The sequence below is a fragment of the Miscanthus floridulus genome, chromosome 14 (assembly GCF_019320115.1).
Source record: "Miscanthus floridulus cultivar M001 chromosome 14, ASM1932011v1, whole genome shotgun sequence".
NCBI classification, from domain to species: Eukaryota; Viridiplantae; Streptophyta; class Magnoliopsida; order Poales; family Poaceae; genus Miscanthus; species Miscanthus floridulus.
The window spans coordinates 89,862,401-89,880,551 of NC_089593.1; the positions used below are offsets into that span (position 1 = coordinate 89,862,401).

At 40.2% G+C, this 18,151-nt stretch overlaps 1 protein-coding gene across 1 annotated transcript; it reads left to right on the top strand.

Moving 5' to 3' along the window:
- The first annotated feature begins 1,621 nt into the window (after window positions 1-1,621).
- On the top strand, window positions 1,622-17,660 carry LOC136503960 (cysteine-rich receptor-like protein kinase 44). Its single transcript, XM_066498869.1, has 7 exons — window positions 1,622-1,783; window positions 1,889-2,011; window positions 14,443-14,572; window positions 14,823-15,045; window positions 15,158-15,278; window positions 15,517-15,705; window positions 17,385-17,660. The coding sequence occupies exons 1-7, from the start codon at window positions 1,622-1,624 to the stop codon at window positions 17,658-17,660; spliced, it is 1,224 nt and encodes a 407-aa protein (XP_066354966.1).
- The last annotated feature ends 491 nt before the right edge of the window (window positions 17,661-18,151 follow it).

Genomic DNA, 18,151 nt, shown 5'->3' on the forward strand with positions numbered 1-18,151 from the left:
TAATTGGCCCTAAATAATTACCTATGGTTGGCTAGCGCGCGATTAGCACCATTCATCCAAACATGCTACTCCCCGTCGTTCCAGATTGCATGACGTTCTAGCTTTGTATATGTGTATCTAGACAATATACAAGTAGTTGTGCATATATGTAGGAAAATCAGAATGTCATTTAGGGTCTGTTTGGTAGGGATCCGGATTCTTACACAAACGTTTCAGTTTCAGATTCTCTTATGAAACGTTATAGGTGCTGAATTAGAATCACTTTATGAAATTGTTTGGTTGTTAGCCGGGATTCTGTTTCTCAAATAAATGTTTTTTTACAAAAAAAAGTTGTATAAATAAAAATATACTTCAAAATTTTTTGATTGTTTTTGTGGACAAATAACAACCTAAATGCAACCTGTTTTAACTTGCACTAAAAAAGGATAAGTGGAAAAAATCTGATCACTATTGCAGGCGGGAAACCAAAAACAGAATCACTCGAAACCACCTCTAGGCCGTTTCGCTCCATACAGGTAAAAGGCACGGAACGCTTGGAAACGTTTCAGGCCAGAAACGTTCCGTGTTTTTCGCGTTTGGTGCCGTTTCTTCGGTTTCCGGCTAGAATCGGAACCGCTCCGCATATCCAAACGGCCCCTTAATCTGTAACGGTCCGAGTATATAGTTTGGGAATGGCGAGTAGTCTACGGTATTTCTATATGATGGACAATGAGAATAATGTAGCCATCTAATATACGCTGGAAGGAAAGTAAACACTATTAGAGAAGTGGGCTACAGTCCCGGTTGAGAACTTGCTTTAGCCTTGATTTTCCAACCGGGACTAAAGGCACTGACCCTGTTCGTTTGTCTTACAATCCGTACTTTTCAGCTTGTTTTATCAGCTTAAATAATATTTTTCTCTCACAACAAATCAACCAGATCAGTATTTTGGCTTATTTTTTCAGCGAAGCGAACGGGGCCACTGTTCTTTAGTCTCGGTTAAGGCAACCGAGAGTAAAGGTCCTCCTAGGCTAAACAAAATAATGTCTCCCAGCTCTGTAACTCGTGGGATTCGAACTCAAGACCTCATACATTGGTTTGCGCGTAGCTTACCACCCCACAAGCACATGTGACTTTGGATGTGATGTTTTCCATTTGAACTAGTCCACCAGAGGACCTTTAGTCCGGGTTGGTGTTACCAACCGGGACTAAAGGGTCCTAGTCCGGGTTAGTAACACCCACCGGAACTAAATGGTATATCTTTAGTCCGGGTTGATGTTACCAACCGGGACTAAAGGGTCAAGGCGCCCTTTAGTTTCGGTTGGTAATACCAATCCGGACTAAAGATATACCCTTTAGTCCCGGTTGGTAATGTAGGCACTTTAATTCGGATTGGTGTTACCAACCGGGACTAAAGGTCCTCAGACACTCATAAAACTTGGAACCGGGACTAGTGCTCATATTAGTCCCGGTCCCAACTCTAGCCGAGACTAATGTGCTGAACCGAAAGTCTGTTCTCGACTAGTGAAATGTGATATATGATGTCTATGCTATTAAATTATTACCTCCTTATTAATAAAAAATAAATGATCAATGGACAATGTGTGTTCCTCTTTTACAGTGGTGCCGTGCTTAATCGCAAATGGATTATCAAGTTAGCACTACACGGACTGATTTGGAGGGCATGATCGTCGATGAGAGCACGGAACCCAAGGCACTGCCATTCTCACTCTTGGATGAAATCACGGGTAGTTTCTCCCAATATCATGAAATCGGCAGAGGAGGATTTGCGGTAGTCCACAGGGTACATACGTCCTCCTCTCCTCCACCGGCAACAGATCTCAGCAGAGCTAGCGGTGTTTCTTTTTTGGCAGTTATAATTAAATATATATACATATTTTGGCTGCAGGGAATCCTTGGGACCGGGACGGTTGCAGTGAAGAAGCTGTCCAACGCATATATTCACGAGACTGAGTTCCAGCGAGAGGTTGAATGTCTGATGAGCGTGAGGCACAAAAATATAGTGCGGTTTCTACACTACTACAGAATAGACTTGTTGTTCCGGACGGTAACGGTCTTTAGTCTCGGTTACCGCGCCGGGACAACGATCCCGAGACTAAAGGTGGAACCTTCAGTCTCGGGTCATCGAGCCGGGACTAAAGAGGGACCTTTAGTCCCGGTTGGTGTTACCAACCGGGACTAAAGGCCATCCAGCCGAGTAAACCTGGCCGCACCCTTTAGTCCCAGTTGATAACCCCAACCGGGACTAAAGGTTCCTTTTCTTTTTCTTTTTTTATTTAATTTGTTTTCAGTTCAGTTACACATATTTGTTTAATATATAATATGTTTTTATGTAAGTATTCTACGCTGCTAATATAAATACACGCACGCATATAATTACATCTAATTCTCATCTCGAGCATTATTATATTCGAATAAAGTATGAAACTATATATATTATAGATATATATGTATATATACAATACTTTCATAATCTTGTTCTCGAAAATAACGATATCAATAAACATTTAATTTACATCATTAGTTCCTTAGATCAAAGTAGAACTCGCCGTTGGGATTTAGCATTTTTTCTAGAAGATATCCTGCTATTGACTCTTGAACTGCTTTCAGATGGTCTTTTTGCATGACCCTTCGTTTCAACCATTCAGTCTTGCATTTGAAATAAAAGAAAAAGTATTAATACATATATATATTTATTTAAAAATAAATAAAAATTGATATATACGTACTCTGAGGACATCTTCAGGAGTTCTTCTTATGTATGCAGTAATAAATTCACAAACGTAGTATCCACACAAGTTATTACCTGGTTCCTGCCGCAAACACCACTGTACGAGAAGAAGATTATTCTCATCATCTCACACGTAAATTGAAGTACGATATAGTAATTAAACACGTGGGGAAGTATATATAGTACAACTTACTGGTATTTCAACTACATTAAGTGGTGCCTTGTAATCCTTGCGGTGTTGCCGAATAAACTCTTTCCAAACCCTGTGCGACCAATAATGTACGATCATTAATAAATTATGGCAAAGTCTATTTAATAATAGTTGTGCGCGAGAGATCAAAATTACCCCTGGATAATGTCTATCATATCTTGGTATAGTGCTCGCTCTTTTCTCAATGAGTCCAAGATTACTAACTGACTTGAGTTTAACTCAATGACAATGAGTATCCAGTGAAACCTGCATTGGTTTATACACACACGTACATGCATATAAGTTGTATTGATATTACATAAAATGTGTAGACTACATTATTATTAACACTTACTCAAAGTTGTACGGGAAAAGTATTATTGTCTTATCGTGCTGCTTCACGAAGAACTTCATGATATTCGTCTGTGTTTCAGATACCCAGTGCTCCTTGACAATAATATCGGTTTTGAATACGATATAAGGATCAATGAAGCCAACACTGGTGTCTTGTATTCTTTGGAGCTCTGACATCTGGAATTTATATATAAATATAAGTTACATGTGAGGATAATTATATACACGTACGCATGGAAGTGAGTTTATTAAATAAAAGCAAGAATCACTTACAAACAAAAGGAGCTAATGATTGATTTGTCCAGAGCGTTCAAGTGGAATAGTTGATGCAATTCTTCGAAACTAATATGTAAGATGTCATCTCCACGGAAGTAATGATGGTCTCTAAATCTGACAAAGATCCACTGCTCACCCCTGCCACACGCCTGCATGTACCACTTGTTGAGCAAGTACATTTGCGTACCTAATTCATTCAGAGCCGCAGGGTTGTACAGACTTTTGCTAAATTTATAAGTCTTCCAGGTATCAACTTCCAGGTTCTGGATTGGAGCTTTACCCGTCACTTGATCCAAGGTTAAACCAGTTTGTTCAAAAAAAGCATTAAGGTCTTGAACCGACACTTCTCCAGAGTTGTCTGGTCGATAGACTTCTATGTTGGAACCATATTCATTAGCAACAACAAGATTTTGCATTGGTTGCTTCTGTTGTCCGAGCTGTGGGACATCCTTCCCTGATGCTCTTTTCCTTTTCTTATGTGCATCATGTGACTTCACGAGGGAGCGGTCATAGTCTGATAGTGGCGGAGGCTTACGAACTTCAAGCATCTTTTTCTTGTGAGCTTCGACCTTCTGCCTCAGCTGATCTCGTGGTATGTAAAATTACGACTTCTCCTTAAGCTTCGCTTGTCTCTGCTTTTGGATATCTATAAAAAAATCTTTCACTTTTTTATCTTCTTCAGCTGCTATTTGCTCATCAGTCTTTTTAGGAGGTATTTCTTGAGAAATAACTCTTTTTTTTGGGGTCTTCTTTGCCGCTGGGACCTTAGACGTCTTTGTAGTGCGTCGCTGTGGAGGGGGTGGGGACGGTGTTGGAGACCGGCGTGGAGGTGATGAGGCCGGTGTTGGAGTCGGCGTGGAGGCGTTGGAGATCGTTGTGGAGGCGGTGGGGCCGGTGTAGGAGTTGGAGATCGTTGTGGAGGCGATGGGGCCGGTGTAGGAGTTGGAGATCGCCGTGGGGATGAAGTCGTCTCGCCCCCCGCGACGCTGTGATGAGATGGGGAATGAATGATTGGGCTAGGCTGGGGGGAGACCCTGCTACAAAAACAAGCTGTGGGTCAATTATTTTTGAAGCCAATATAAAATTAATGGAAAAATAATATTTCATTCACTTTCATTCGTACATAGGGTGAGGTAGGGGAAGCGGTGGCGCCCTAGGAATGATGATGAAGCGTTTGCGCCATTGAATAAATGTCTTCTCTGCTTCTCCTAATGTCTTCTCCCCATCACCGCCTTCAATGTCAAGAGGAACATTGCTGTAACCTTTGAGCACTCTATCGACCGAGACGCTAACATATCCAGGTTGAATAACTGACCCATGGATTCTTGGTGTCTTCGTTCGGTCTATTGGAGATACAACCCCGACAGCCACCATGATTGATGCATTATTACCATCTAGAATGTGCAGCTCACATGTTGTTAGAGGCTCGGTAATGTCATCAATAGGAAAGCGCAACCTAGCGTCACCTTGAATAGCTGGCAGCTCCGTGGAAGCACAATTGCTTTTCATCTGACCAACGGGGCTAATGGTGACTCCCGGCGTTGATTGCGATTGCATTTGACTCATTGCTAGCTGCACTTGCCTCTTGATCTCCTCCTGCATTCTTGCCTCAAGAGATTTTTCTCGTTCACGTGATTCAAGCAATGCTTGTCGTGACTCATTAACAAATTGCTCCAATACACGGATTCGGTCTGCCTCCTCATCCTTCTTTCTCTAGCGGCTTCTGTAGGTATCCCTGTCTGCTGGGAATGCTTATAGCCATGGAACCACCCTATAGCCTCTTGTTCGACCACCGTGTTCGGGATTCTCTAGGGCATATGTCAATTCATCCTTTTCTCTATTGGGCTTGAAAACACCACTATCAGCTTCTTCCCTAGCACGAGCTAGTCTCTGTGTTGCTCTCTCAATTTTTTGGCCAAAAATTAGCTTGCCAGTGTCTGGGTCTAGGCTTCCCCCATGAGCGTAGAACCAATTCTTCACGCGTTGAGGCCAGTTCTTCTCTATTGTTTTAGGTATGATTCCCTTGGCAGTAATCTCTGCTTCTAGGTTTTGCCACTTGAGAATAGCACTCCTATAACCACCTGATCCCATGCGATGATGGTACTGCTTCTGTCGGGCATTCTGCCGATTCCTCATCACACGTTCCTCACTCTCTTGAGATGTCTTGTATTGTACGAAGTCATCCCAATGGGACTCCAACTTGACAAACGCCTTAGCATTGAAATTCGGTGTTTCATTCTTCAAGATAAACTTTTTATACAATGTCTTCTTCCAACTCTAGAACAATGTTGCCATCTTCTTCATTGTCTAATCCCTCACTAGCTCCTTCAAAGCATCATCTGCTTGTAATGTGAAATGCTGAGTGATATCTCTCCAAGCTAGGTTCTTGTCACGATCAGATACAAAACTAACATTAGGAGCGGATATCTTCTGCTTCCATTCACGAGCACTAACTGGGATCCTATCCCTTACAATGAGCCCATATTGATTGCCATATGTCTGAGCATGTGGTCCCAATGGTTTGCCGGTGTCGGTGTCGAATTATGATATTATGAAACGGCCCTCTAATGGCTTTTTTGGCCCTCGGACTTTCCTACTCTTGCCGATGGTTGATGTAGATCCAGAGACTGGCTACATGAGTAGAAACACAACGATTAACAACAAATATACGTACGCATGCATCTATAAGAGATGATAGATAATCGAATATACCTCGCCAGTATTTTCTTGCGCGACAATTTGTTGATCTTCAACCACCGGCATATTCAGGATATCCTCGTAATCAGCAAAGTACTGACTCGTGTCATCTACATCCACATTGGTGTCGGCGTTGATAATATTCGCCATTATGTCATCATTCAAGTTATCATCTAGAGCAACCATTTGTATCTTCAAGATAACACTTCAAGATAAACAATAATAAGGTATAGGCTTTAGAATCGAATAAAAAACACTTTCGATCCAAAAAACATGGAAATAAGTACATATATATATACACATAGAATGATACAATTTTCTCTCTCTCTCAACACATAGAATAAGTACGTGCATATGTATATATCTCTAGATATGCATGTGATAACACATAGAATATCTCTCTAGATACAATTTTCTCTCTCTCTCAACACATGGAAATAATTAAGTACATGTATATATACACATAGAAATAATTAAGTACATACATATGTATATACATATAGAATCTCTAGATAGAATTAATTACTAAATCTAATTAAACCTAACATACATACATAGATAGAATTACTAAATCAAAATTAAATCTAACACATATAGAGAGAGAGATAGAATAATAATTACTAAATATATAAAAAACTATAATAAAAAACTATCTAAAAAAACTATCTAAATAAAGTACTAATTAAATTTTAATACATTTAAATCTAATTAACATATATAAAAAACTATCTAAAAACTAAGAATAAACTACTAATTAAATTTTAATACATTTTAATCTAACATATATATCAAACACTACCTAAAAAAACTATCTAAAAAAACTATCTAAAAAGTATCATCTAAAAAATTATCTAAAACAGCCATGCATGGCGGCTGGGCGTGCTGGCCGGCCACGGGGCTGAGCAGAGCCACGTGGGGACGACGTACGGCGGAGACTCGACGGCCACCAGGCGGGGCTCGACGACGACGGCGGCGCGGGCGCGGCAGAGACGACGAGATCGAGGCTGGGCGGGGGTAGACGACGATGGCGGCGCGGGCACGGCAGAGACGACGAGATCGACGTTGTAGATCGAAAAGTAGAAGATGAACCAATCGATATATATAGGCCGGGACCCTTTAGTCCTGGCTTGTAACACCAACCGGGACTAAAGATCCTTTAGTCCCGGCTGGTAAGCCGAACCGGGACTAAAGGTCCAACCCTTTAGTCCTGGCTCGGCTTACCAGCCGAGACTAAAGGATCTTTACTCCCGGTTGGTGTTACCAGCCGGGACTAAAGGTATTTTTGGGCGCGCAATTCCGCCCACCCTTTAGTCCCGGTTCCTGGCCTGGGCCGGGACTGAAGGCCTAAAATTTTTGCAGCCCGCCAAAGTGTTGTTTTTTCATTAAGGATTGTAGATCTTGATGAGCTGCTCAAATGAGACACTAAATGACCTCAGATGAAAAATCTCTGAATACCAAGTTTGATCATCTCAGCAAGATCTACAATTGTTACATAGCTCATTTTCCTATTTGAGAAAGTTTTATGAAACACCAGTCACAAATTCTTGAATCTCATATAGACTTTCTAAAACAATGTCACACACTTGTGAAATTTGAACTACATTTTGTTCAAACTTTCTCAAATGAAAAAATGGCCTATATAAGTATTGTAGATCTTGAAGAGCTGAACAAACTTGGTATTAAAAACTTTTCAATTAGAGACAATCTAGGGTTCCGAAAACTAGTTTGTAGGCGTTGAAATTTAAAAATCACAAATTTGAACCGTCCAAACTATCTCAAATGGAAAGTTGACCAAAACAACAATTGTAGATCTTGATGATTTTAACAAACTTGGTATTCAAAACTTTTCAATTTGAAGTCATTTAGAGTTCATAATACTAGAGTCAAAGTGTTGTTTTTTCATTTGACCAAATTTGACTTGGTCAAACTTGCTCAAATGAGACACTAAATGACCTCAGATGAAAAATCTCTGAATACAAAGTTTGATCATCTTAGCAAGATCTACAATTGTTACATATCTCATTTTCCCATTTGAGAAAGTTTTATCAAACACTAGTCATAAATTCTTGAATCTCATATAGACTTTCTAAAACTATGTCACAACAGTGCATCGTTGTATCATGCGGGCACAACAGTGAATTTTTTCTTGATGTATGACCCTTGGTTATGATCTTGTCGTAACCATGGAGTGTCTTCATCATTTAACATGATGCTTGGATCTTTCTTCACTATGAAGGGTGGAATTCGGACATTTCTTTCATAATCTTCTGACATATCTGACTTGTCTTCAATTCCCACTATATTTATTTTCCCAGAAAGAACTATGTGGTGCTTTGGCTCATTGATCATTGAGTTGATGTCTTCGTTTTTTCCTCTCTTTGATTTTGTAGACATGTCTTTCACATAGAACACCTGACTCACATCGGCAGCAAGGACGAATGGTTCGTCTTTGTACCCAATATTGTTGAGGTCCACTATTGTCATTCCATACTCTTTGTCGACTATTACCCCTCCTCCGGTCAGCTTCACCCATTGGCACCGAAACAAAGGAACTTTAAAATTAGGTGCGTAGTCTAGTTCCCATATATCTTCTATGCGACCATAATATGTTTGTATATTCCCATTTGGATCTGTGCCATCTATGCGAACACCACTATTTTGATTGGTGCTCCTTTTATCTTGGGCAACTGTGTAAAATGTATTCCCATTTATCTCGTACCCTTGGTACATGATGATATGCCATGATGGTTTCCTAGCCAATAAATACAGTTGCTCATCAATATTGTCATCACCTTGACATTCTTTTCGCAACCAACCACTGAAACTTTCCATGTGCTGACGCCTAATCCAAGCTTCAGTCTTCCCTGGAAACTTGGATCGTAAGAACTCCTTATGTATCTCGATATACGGATGCACCAATGATGAGTTCTGAAGAACTGTGTAGTGTGCTTTATTGAAATAATCGTCTTCCATGCCAATATATGTTTTCTTCCCTAAAGTTCCTTTACCACTGAGTCTCCCCTCGTGTCGCGATTCGGGAACGCCAATCGGGGCAAGGTCAGGAATAAAGTCAACACAGAACTCAATGACCTCCTCTGTTCCATAGCCCTGGGCGATGCTTCCTTCAGGCTTAGAACGGACTTTCACATATTTCTTCAAGACTCCCATAAACCTCTCGAAGGGGAACATGTTATGTAAGAACACAGGTCCAAGAATACTAATCTCCTTCACCAAATGAACTAGGAGGTGTGTCATGATATTAAAGAAGGATGGAGGGAACACCAACTCAAAGCTGACAAGACATTGAACCACATCATTCTGTAGAGTAGCTAGTTCCACTGGATTGATTGCCTTCTGAGAAATTGCATTGAGAAATGCACATAGCTTCATGGTGGCTAGATGTACATGTGGAGGTAGAATTCCTCTTAAAGCAACTGGAAGCAATTGCGTCATAAGCACGTGGCAGTCGTGGGACTTTAAGTTTAGGAATTTCTTCTCTGGCACATTTATTATACCTTTATATTGGAGGAGAATCCCGATGGGACCTTGATGCTGCTTAGACATTCGAACATGCTGTCCCTCTCTTCTTTGCTAAGTATGTAGCTAGCAGGACTTAAGTAACGACGTCCATCATCTGTCTTCTCTGGATGAAGGTTGTCTCGTTCTTTCATGCCCTGCAAGTCCTGGCGTGCTTCAAGTGAATCTTTTGGCTTCCCGTACACACCCATGAATCCTAACAGGTTCACACAAAGATTCTTTGTCAGGTGCATCACGTCGATTGCGTTGCGGACCTCTAGGACTTGCCAATAGGGTAGCTCCCAAAAGATGGACTTCTTCTTCCACATGGGTGCGTGTCCCTTAGCATCTTTGGGAACAGATTCGCTGCCTTGTCCCTTTCCAAATACTACTTTCACATCCTTGACCATTGCGAGTACATCTTCCCCGGTTCGGTTATGAGGCTTCTTCCGGTGGTCTGGCTTACCTTTAAAATGCTTACCTTTCTTTCTTACTTGATGATTCAAAGGAAGGAATCGACGATGGCCAAGGTACATGACCTTTCGACATCTTTTCAAATATATACTGTCAAGGTCATCAAAACAATGTGTGCTTGCATTATATCCTTTGTTTGTCTGACCTGAAAGATTACTTAAAGCAGGCCAATCATTGATTGTTACGAACAACATTGCACGTAGGTCAAAGTGTTCTTGTTTGTACTCATCCCAGACACGTACACCTGGTTTGTTCCATAAAACTAGAAGTTCTTCAACTAATGGCTTCAGATAGACATCAATGTCGTTGCCAGGTTGCCTTGGACCTTGGGTGAGGATCGGCATCATAATGAACTTGCGCTTCATGCATAACCATGGAGGAAGGTTGTAGATACATAGAGTAACTGGTCAAGTGCTATGACTAGTGCTCTGCTCCCCAAAAGGATTCATACCATCTGTACTTAAGGCGAACCTTAAGTTTCTAGCCTCATTTGCAAACTCTAGAAATTCCCTGTCTATCGCTCTCCACTGGGACCCATCAGCTGGGTGTCTCAGCATATTGTCTACCTTACAGTCTTCTTTATGCCACCGCAACAACTTTGCATGGTCTTTATTTCTGAACAAACATTTTAAGCGTGGTATTATAGGAGCATACCACATAACCTTGGTAGGGATTTTCTTTCTAGGACGTTGTTCACCCTCGACGTCACCAGGATCATCGCGCCTGATCTTATACCGCGCTGCTTTACATACCGGGCATTCATCCAAATTCTCGTATTCATTGCCATGGTAGAGGATGCAGTCATTAGGACATGCATGTATCTTCTGGATTTTTAATCCCAAAGGGCAGACAACCTTTTTTGCTTCGTACGTAGTGGTGGGCAATTCATTTAGCTTCGGAAGCATCTTCTTTATGAGGTTCAATAAATTCCTAAATGCCTTATCGGATACACCATTCTTTGCCTTCCACTGTAGCAATTCCAGTGTTGTACCCAGCTTTTTTTGCCCCTCTTCGGCCGTCGGGTATAGCAACTTCCTATGATCCTCAAGCATGCGCTCGAACTTAACTTTCTCTTTTTCACTTTCGCATTCTTATTGTGCATCACGAATGGCATCGCCAAGAGCATCACCAAGATCATCTTCTGCCGCTACCTCTTCTTCATCTCTCCCCATTGTAGTATCATCAAAGGCACCATACTGAGCAATAATGTCATCAATGTCTAAATCTTCTCCTTCACCTTCTTCCATCATGACCCCGCTTTCTCCATGCTTAGTCCAACATATATAGTTTGACATGAAACCTGACTTAAACAAATGTGAATGAAGACTCATTGAGCTTGAATATTCCTTTAAATTCTTACATATGGCACATGGACAGCACATGAAACCATCCCGCTTATTTGCCTCGGCCACACCTAAGAAATAGTGCACGCCCTCAATAAAGTCTTGGGAGCGGCGATCGGCATTGTATATTCAATGGCGTGACATAATCTGCATTACACGACAAATTATGAAAACCTTGAACACAATTAAGTATTTTATTACACAACATAGATGACACACACACGGTTGATTAATTAACTAAGCCTAGCTACAACGTAAGCAATCCCAACTATCACTAAACAAACTAAAACTACAATGCACTTCAGTAACATAATTATTTCATGATCGTACGCAACTAAAACAGACAAATCATTCTTCTATTGAATATCAATGAGCTTCTCCTGCTGGCTCACTGCCTCATCATCAGCAGCCGCTACCTCAAGCGCACCCGAATTCTGCATGTATGTAGCATAATCTTCCTCCCAGTACCAACCATCGCATCCATTGCCATCCCACTAAAATTAAAGCCAAAAAATATTTAGTCAAAAATATACAAGAAAAGCAGGTCAATTAGCCATATATAATAATCAAATACGTAAGAAACTCACATCGCGATCCGGGCACTTGTAGAAAACACGACCCTTGTTGGGTCCCTGTCTCTTGACTCGGTACTCCATCACAATCTTCTGCTTACACTTGCCGCAGATAATGAGAGGGAGTTCTGGCCTCAGTCGTTTCGCAACCGAACGAGAGGCCGAGGATCCGGTACCAGTTGTCATCTACTTTCTATACTTATTTTTGCAAACTAGTGTAAATTTCACATTTTCTAAAATGATATATTTAAACAAAACTAAAATTATTTATTTATCTAACTAAACCATGAAATATGTACTATGTATAATAGTAAAATACCAAACTATCAAGTGATTTTACTATTGTAAATCATCATGTGATTTTGAGCTAAAAATGACATAGAAATCACATAGCTCAAAAACATGTTTCAATAAATAACCATCCGTACTAGTTCACCTTACTTACGTGATCATCTCGGCGAGGATTTCTCCACCGGACGGCACCGTACTTGGCCAAGGAAGAGCTCCGATTCTACGAGGAAGGCAACACGGTCTTCCACGACCGTTGCCGCTCTCCCTCGTAGAATCAAAGCTCTTCCTTGACGTCCGTTACCGCTCGGCAGAGAACATGCTCGGCGAAATGAACACGGTCCACAAGTTCAACTAGTACGGATTTTCTATAATTTTCTAACTATTTTCTAAGTTTTTCATTTCATGGAAAATTTAATTCTAAAAAATAAAAGACATGATTTCTAAGTAGTTCATTTTATGGAAAAAAATAATTCTAAGTGACCTGCTCGATATCGGCGAGCTCGCTGGCGATTAGGTTGCCGATGATAGTAACATTTGTAGATGACATTTGTAGGTTTGAAGTTATCAAATATCCATCAAATTATTGCTCAAAAACATGTTTCAATAAATAACCATCCGTACTAGTTGACCTTGCTTACGTGATCATCTCGGCGAGCATTTCTCCACCGGACGGCACCGTACTTGGCTAAGGAAGAGCTCCGATTCTACGAGAAAGGGAACACGGTCTTCCATGACCGTTGCCGCTCTCCCTCGTAGAATCAAAGCTCCTCCTTGACGTCCGTTACCGCTCGGCAGAGAACATGCTCGCCGAGATGAACACGGTCCACAAGTTCAACTAGTACGAATTTTCTATAATTTTCTAACTATTTTATTTCATGGAAAATTTAATTCTAAAAAATAAAAGGCATGATTTCTAAGTATTTCATTTCATGGAAAAATAATTCTAAGTGACCTGCTCGATATCGGCGAGCTCGCGGGCGTTTAGGTTGCCGAGGATAGTAACATTTGTAGATGACATTTGTAGGTCTGAAGTTATCAAATATCCATCAAATTATTGCTCAAAAACATGTTTCAATAAATAACCATCCGTACTAGTTGACCTTGCTTACGTGATCATCTCGGCGAGCATTTCTCCACCGGACGGCACCGTACTTGGCCAATGAAGAGCTCCGATTCTACAAGAAAGGGAACACGGTCTTCCACGACCGTTGCCGCTCTCCCTCGTAGAATCAAAGCTCCTCCTTGACGTCCGTTACCGCTCGGCAGAGAACATGCTCGCCGAGCTGAACACGGTCCGCAAGTTCAACTAGTACGGATTTTCTATAATTTTCTAACTATTTTCTAAATTTTTCATTTCATGGAAAAATTAATTCTAAGATCACGTAAGCCGCCGGGGACGAGGATGGCGCGTGCTCCAGCGAGGATGAGCGAGGCGTGATTTTGATGAACTAATTTAACTTTTGTTTATCCAAACATATATGCAAATCATCATGTGATTTTGAGCTAAAAATGACATATAAAATCATAATAAAGTCTAACATATAAAGTTACACAAGCATCTACATCGCAAAATGAGATAAGCTACTGATAAAACATAAGAGGATTAAGTTTGTTACCTCCAAAATCGAAGAGCAACACCAATGGAGGGGGAGAGAGAGCAAGAACAACAACAAGCTGAAGAACAGGGGCAGTGAGTTTGAATGGAATGGCTCGGGCTCGGGGAGGAAGAAATGAGCTGGATTATAGGCCGGGATAATTAGTCCCGGTTAGGGGGCCAAACCGGGACTAAAGATTAATCTTTATTCCCGAGGCATCACCCAAACCGGGACTAAAAGCTTTAGTCCCGCTGGTATTACCAACCGGGACTAATACCAGCCGGGACTAAAGATCCCTGCCTCGCGGACGACCGTTGGGCAGGGACCTTTAGTCCCAGGGGCAAAAAATGCCGAGGCTAATGTCAAATTGGGACATCGTTCTAAAGTCTGTTCTCTAGTAGTGCTAGGATATTGTACTGACACACAAGGGAGTATGCAGAGGTACAAGAATAAATATGTCATGGCAGATGTACAACAACGGTTGCTTTGTTTTGAGTATGTACCAAAGGGGAGTCTTCACGATTATATCACTGGTAGGTAAAACTATGATTTCCTTCGTATACTGTATATATGTTCCATTTGAATATTAAAATGTCTACTTGAATGATGGATATTTCTTTGGATTGTTTTCGTAGCTATTAGTAGTAGTTACTAAATCGAATGACCAGTCCAAAAAATTGCAAATCATCCAAACTTAACAGTCCCTGATGATGAGTAAGAACTTCAGCAAAAAAAAAAATTACTAAACCTTGCCCCGTTTTGCATGCTTATTCCTCTTTAAAGATGCGTCGTGTGGACTTCCATGGAGAAAGCGCTATCCAATAATCAAAGGAGTTTGTGAGGGTTTGAATTATCTACACATGAATCGTGTCATTCACTTAGACCTTAAACCTGCAAATATCCTGATGGATGATAGCATGGAGCCAAAAATTGCTGACTTTGGTCTTTCAAGGTGCTTTGATGAAGGGCAAAGCTTGGTTATTGCTACAAAAGTAGCTGGAACACTGTAAGCTAGTTTAGCCTCTATAACTGTTAATCTCTTTGCAAGTTAGTATAGCTGATTACTATGTATACTCCACCCCCGCTGCACATTAATTATATTGATATTATTCATGCAGGGGGTATTTACCACCAGAGTTCAACAGCCGTGCAGTCACACGTCATTATGACATATACAGTCTAGGTGTAATAATTATGGAGATAATGACGGGAAGGAAAGGGTATCACGCAATTGAGGATGTAAGAAATAACAATTTACTGCAGAAGCATGATCCACGACGACATTTATCTTTACACAGTTGTTTGGCAGCCATTGCTACCTATTCCTTTGTTATTTAGTATTTTTATAGGATTGATCATGCCGTAACATCACAATCATATGTTTCTTTTTGGTTTCAGTGTTCTAAAAGACAAAAAGATATTGTTCGCTAGTCTATTAGTTTCACAAATCATAACTCAAGATCACAATTTTTGATAGGTACTCGATAGTTGGAGGAACAGGTTGGAAGAATCACTTGAAGATACCGAGTTGGAACAAATACGAGTATGTGCTAACATTGGGAAGGAGTGCACTAAAAATAACCCAGTGAAGAGACCCAGAAGTGTACAACATATAATTGACAGGCTTAACGAAACGGAAAGGGCTGACGAGTCATCACTAGAGACGGTATATTTAAAAACCTTATGATCAAGCACATTTATGTATCACAAAAAGTTAATGTTTGATCTTTGTGCACATTGACACAAGATACATATTACCTTACAACATAATTCAAACACAAAATAAATGAACAAATCAGGAGGTAAAAATGATTCCATTTGTGAGTAGCACGGAAAGCTGACATCCACAAGATAATTTGAATTCTGAACTGAGCACATCAAGTAACTTGAATATGTCAAAAAATGTCTTCGACAGGTACATAATAATGTACTTCCTCTGTCCCGAATTATAAGACGTTTTGACATTTCTAGATTCATAGCTTTGACTATGTATCTAATATATATCTAGGTGCATAGCAAAAGTTATGAATCTAGAAAAGCTAAAACGTCTTATAATTTGGAATGGAGGGAGTACAACATTAATCATACTAATTAACCATGAACATATATAAGTATCATCTACTAGTATAGTCAATTCGTTCGGTAAGATACTTAGAAACTTCAATGAATTTTTTATTGCATAAAAACGAAAATTTCAGTTAATCAGGTTCTCTATATTGATAACAAATGATGGTTACAAATAATACTGCACTATTCATCACTTTTTAATACCAAAATTACATAAGAATTTTGTTGGAATTTTTCTTGTTTTCAGAACATTTATTTGTAACTTCCGTTATTTGTAATATCTGAATTGGATGGTATTATTTCAATATAGACTCTATGGTAAAACATAAGTTAACTTTTCATAAATCATGACTGCTGGATATTGTCTTACTTTTTCTACACATTCGCTACTGTTACAATAGAACTCTTAATATTTTCAATTAGGAACAAAAAGTACTGAACTGATTTTTGTAATATTGTTTAACCCTCTTGAATAATTAAATAGTAACTGTTCAAAAGGAATGTTAGAAATAGTTTTCGTGGTGTATATGAACTCCAACATGTATATATATTTTTCAATAACATGAACCGGGAACTAATTTGTGTAATATGTAGGACAGTAGGACTCCCACAAGAATTTAGAGTATTTTGAATTCCAGTGATAGATTTTTCAAAAGCATATTGTAACTAGTCAAATCCATTTATGTCATTTGATCCTAATCCAACAGTATTAATCCAAATAATTTGAATCAAGATCGGTACCTATTGTTTGATATTAGCCTACCAAAGTTGGATGACCAAGGAAACCCACCACGTGTAATGCCTTATTCCAAGATCGTGCTTGATCAAAAGTCTTTGTAAGGTCTGAGCAGGAACTCATGTAATACTCTGTACCATCCAGGCATGGAGCCAGCGGTGGGGCTAGGGGGGCTCCAGCCCCCCCTACCGCTCGCGAGCAAGCGAAGCCCCGTAGAGCCGCCGTCTGAAATTTCAGCTGTAGATGTATAGGTAGGAGGGGCTGAGATTTGCTGAACCGCTTTTCTAGCTAATTGCCGTTGTTTAGCCCCTCCTAAATTTTTTCCTAGCTTCGTCCCTGGTACCATCAATATCTACAAGGACGACTTGTCCTTGGACATATTTGTAAATTCGAGTAAAAATGAAATTGAAATATGAAGTCTAGATCGAATTTGCTTGTCTTTTCGTCCCACAAATAGTAGTTCTTTACTTTAACACATTGTGCCCAGTTTGTTTGATGGTCTTCTATAGTACATGATTAACTATTTTGGTGCATACACACAGATGAGACTGTCCATGCCCACTGAGCGCGGGTTGCTTCATGTCCATCAGTGCAAGCTTCAGTTCCCCATGTTCAAGCCACACAAGCGGATTTCCTGCCCATTGCGCCTAACCAATAATACAAATGATCTTGTCGCCTTTAGGTGTTTTCCAAAACATTCAGAGAGCTTTACCGATGGACTCTCCAAGCTCCAAGGCATTGTGCTCCAAGATCCACTAGCACCTTCCTTGTATGGATGGAAAAACAGCCTCCAGAGAACTTGGAAGCATTCGATGTGATCCTAGAGTGTTGTGTAGCGCACAAAGATCTATTAGTGGATGTGGGCGATAACTTTTTGCCAGAATTCAGACAACATATCGGAGGTAAGGTGCATCAGGTAGTGGTTGTTTGCCACCCAGCGGGAGAGAAAAATGTATTCTGAGGTAAGTTCTTTTTATGGTTTCTTTTGCACTGATTTTAGATCATGTACCATTTGGACATCGCAGACATCAATTTAGTCCATTCACGTTTGCACCATGTTTTGTTGTTTTATCATGGTCTTGATGCTATGCCTATTTACCGTTTGGCAGCCATTCCAATCGCGAACAAAGGTGACAGACTTCGTCTTTACAACACACACTTGCACACACACATATTGGTTATTTGTGCTAACTGGTTTTACCAACAATGGTTTCTTTAGATTTTTTTTTAGATAATGGTAGATTAATCAACCAGCTTCATCCTCCAAGAAGGAATCAGGCCATGAGTTCAATACAGAAAACCCTCAAAT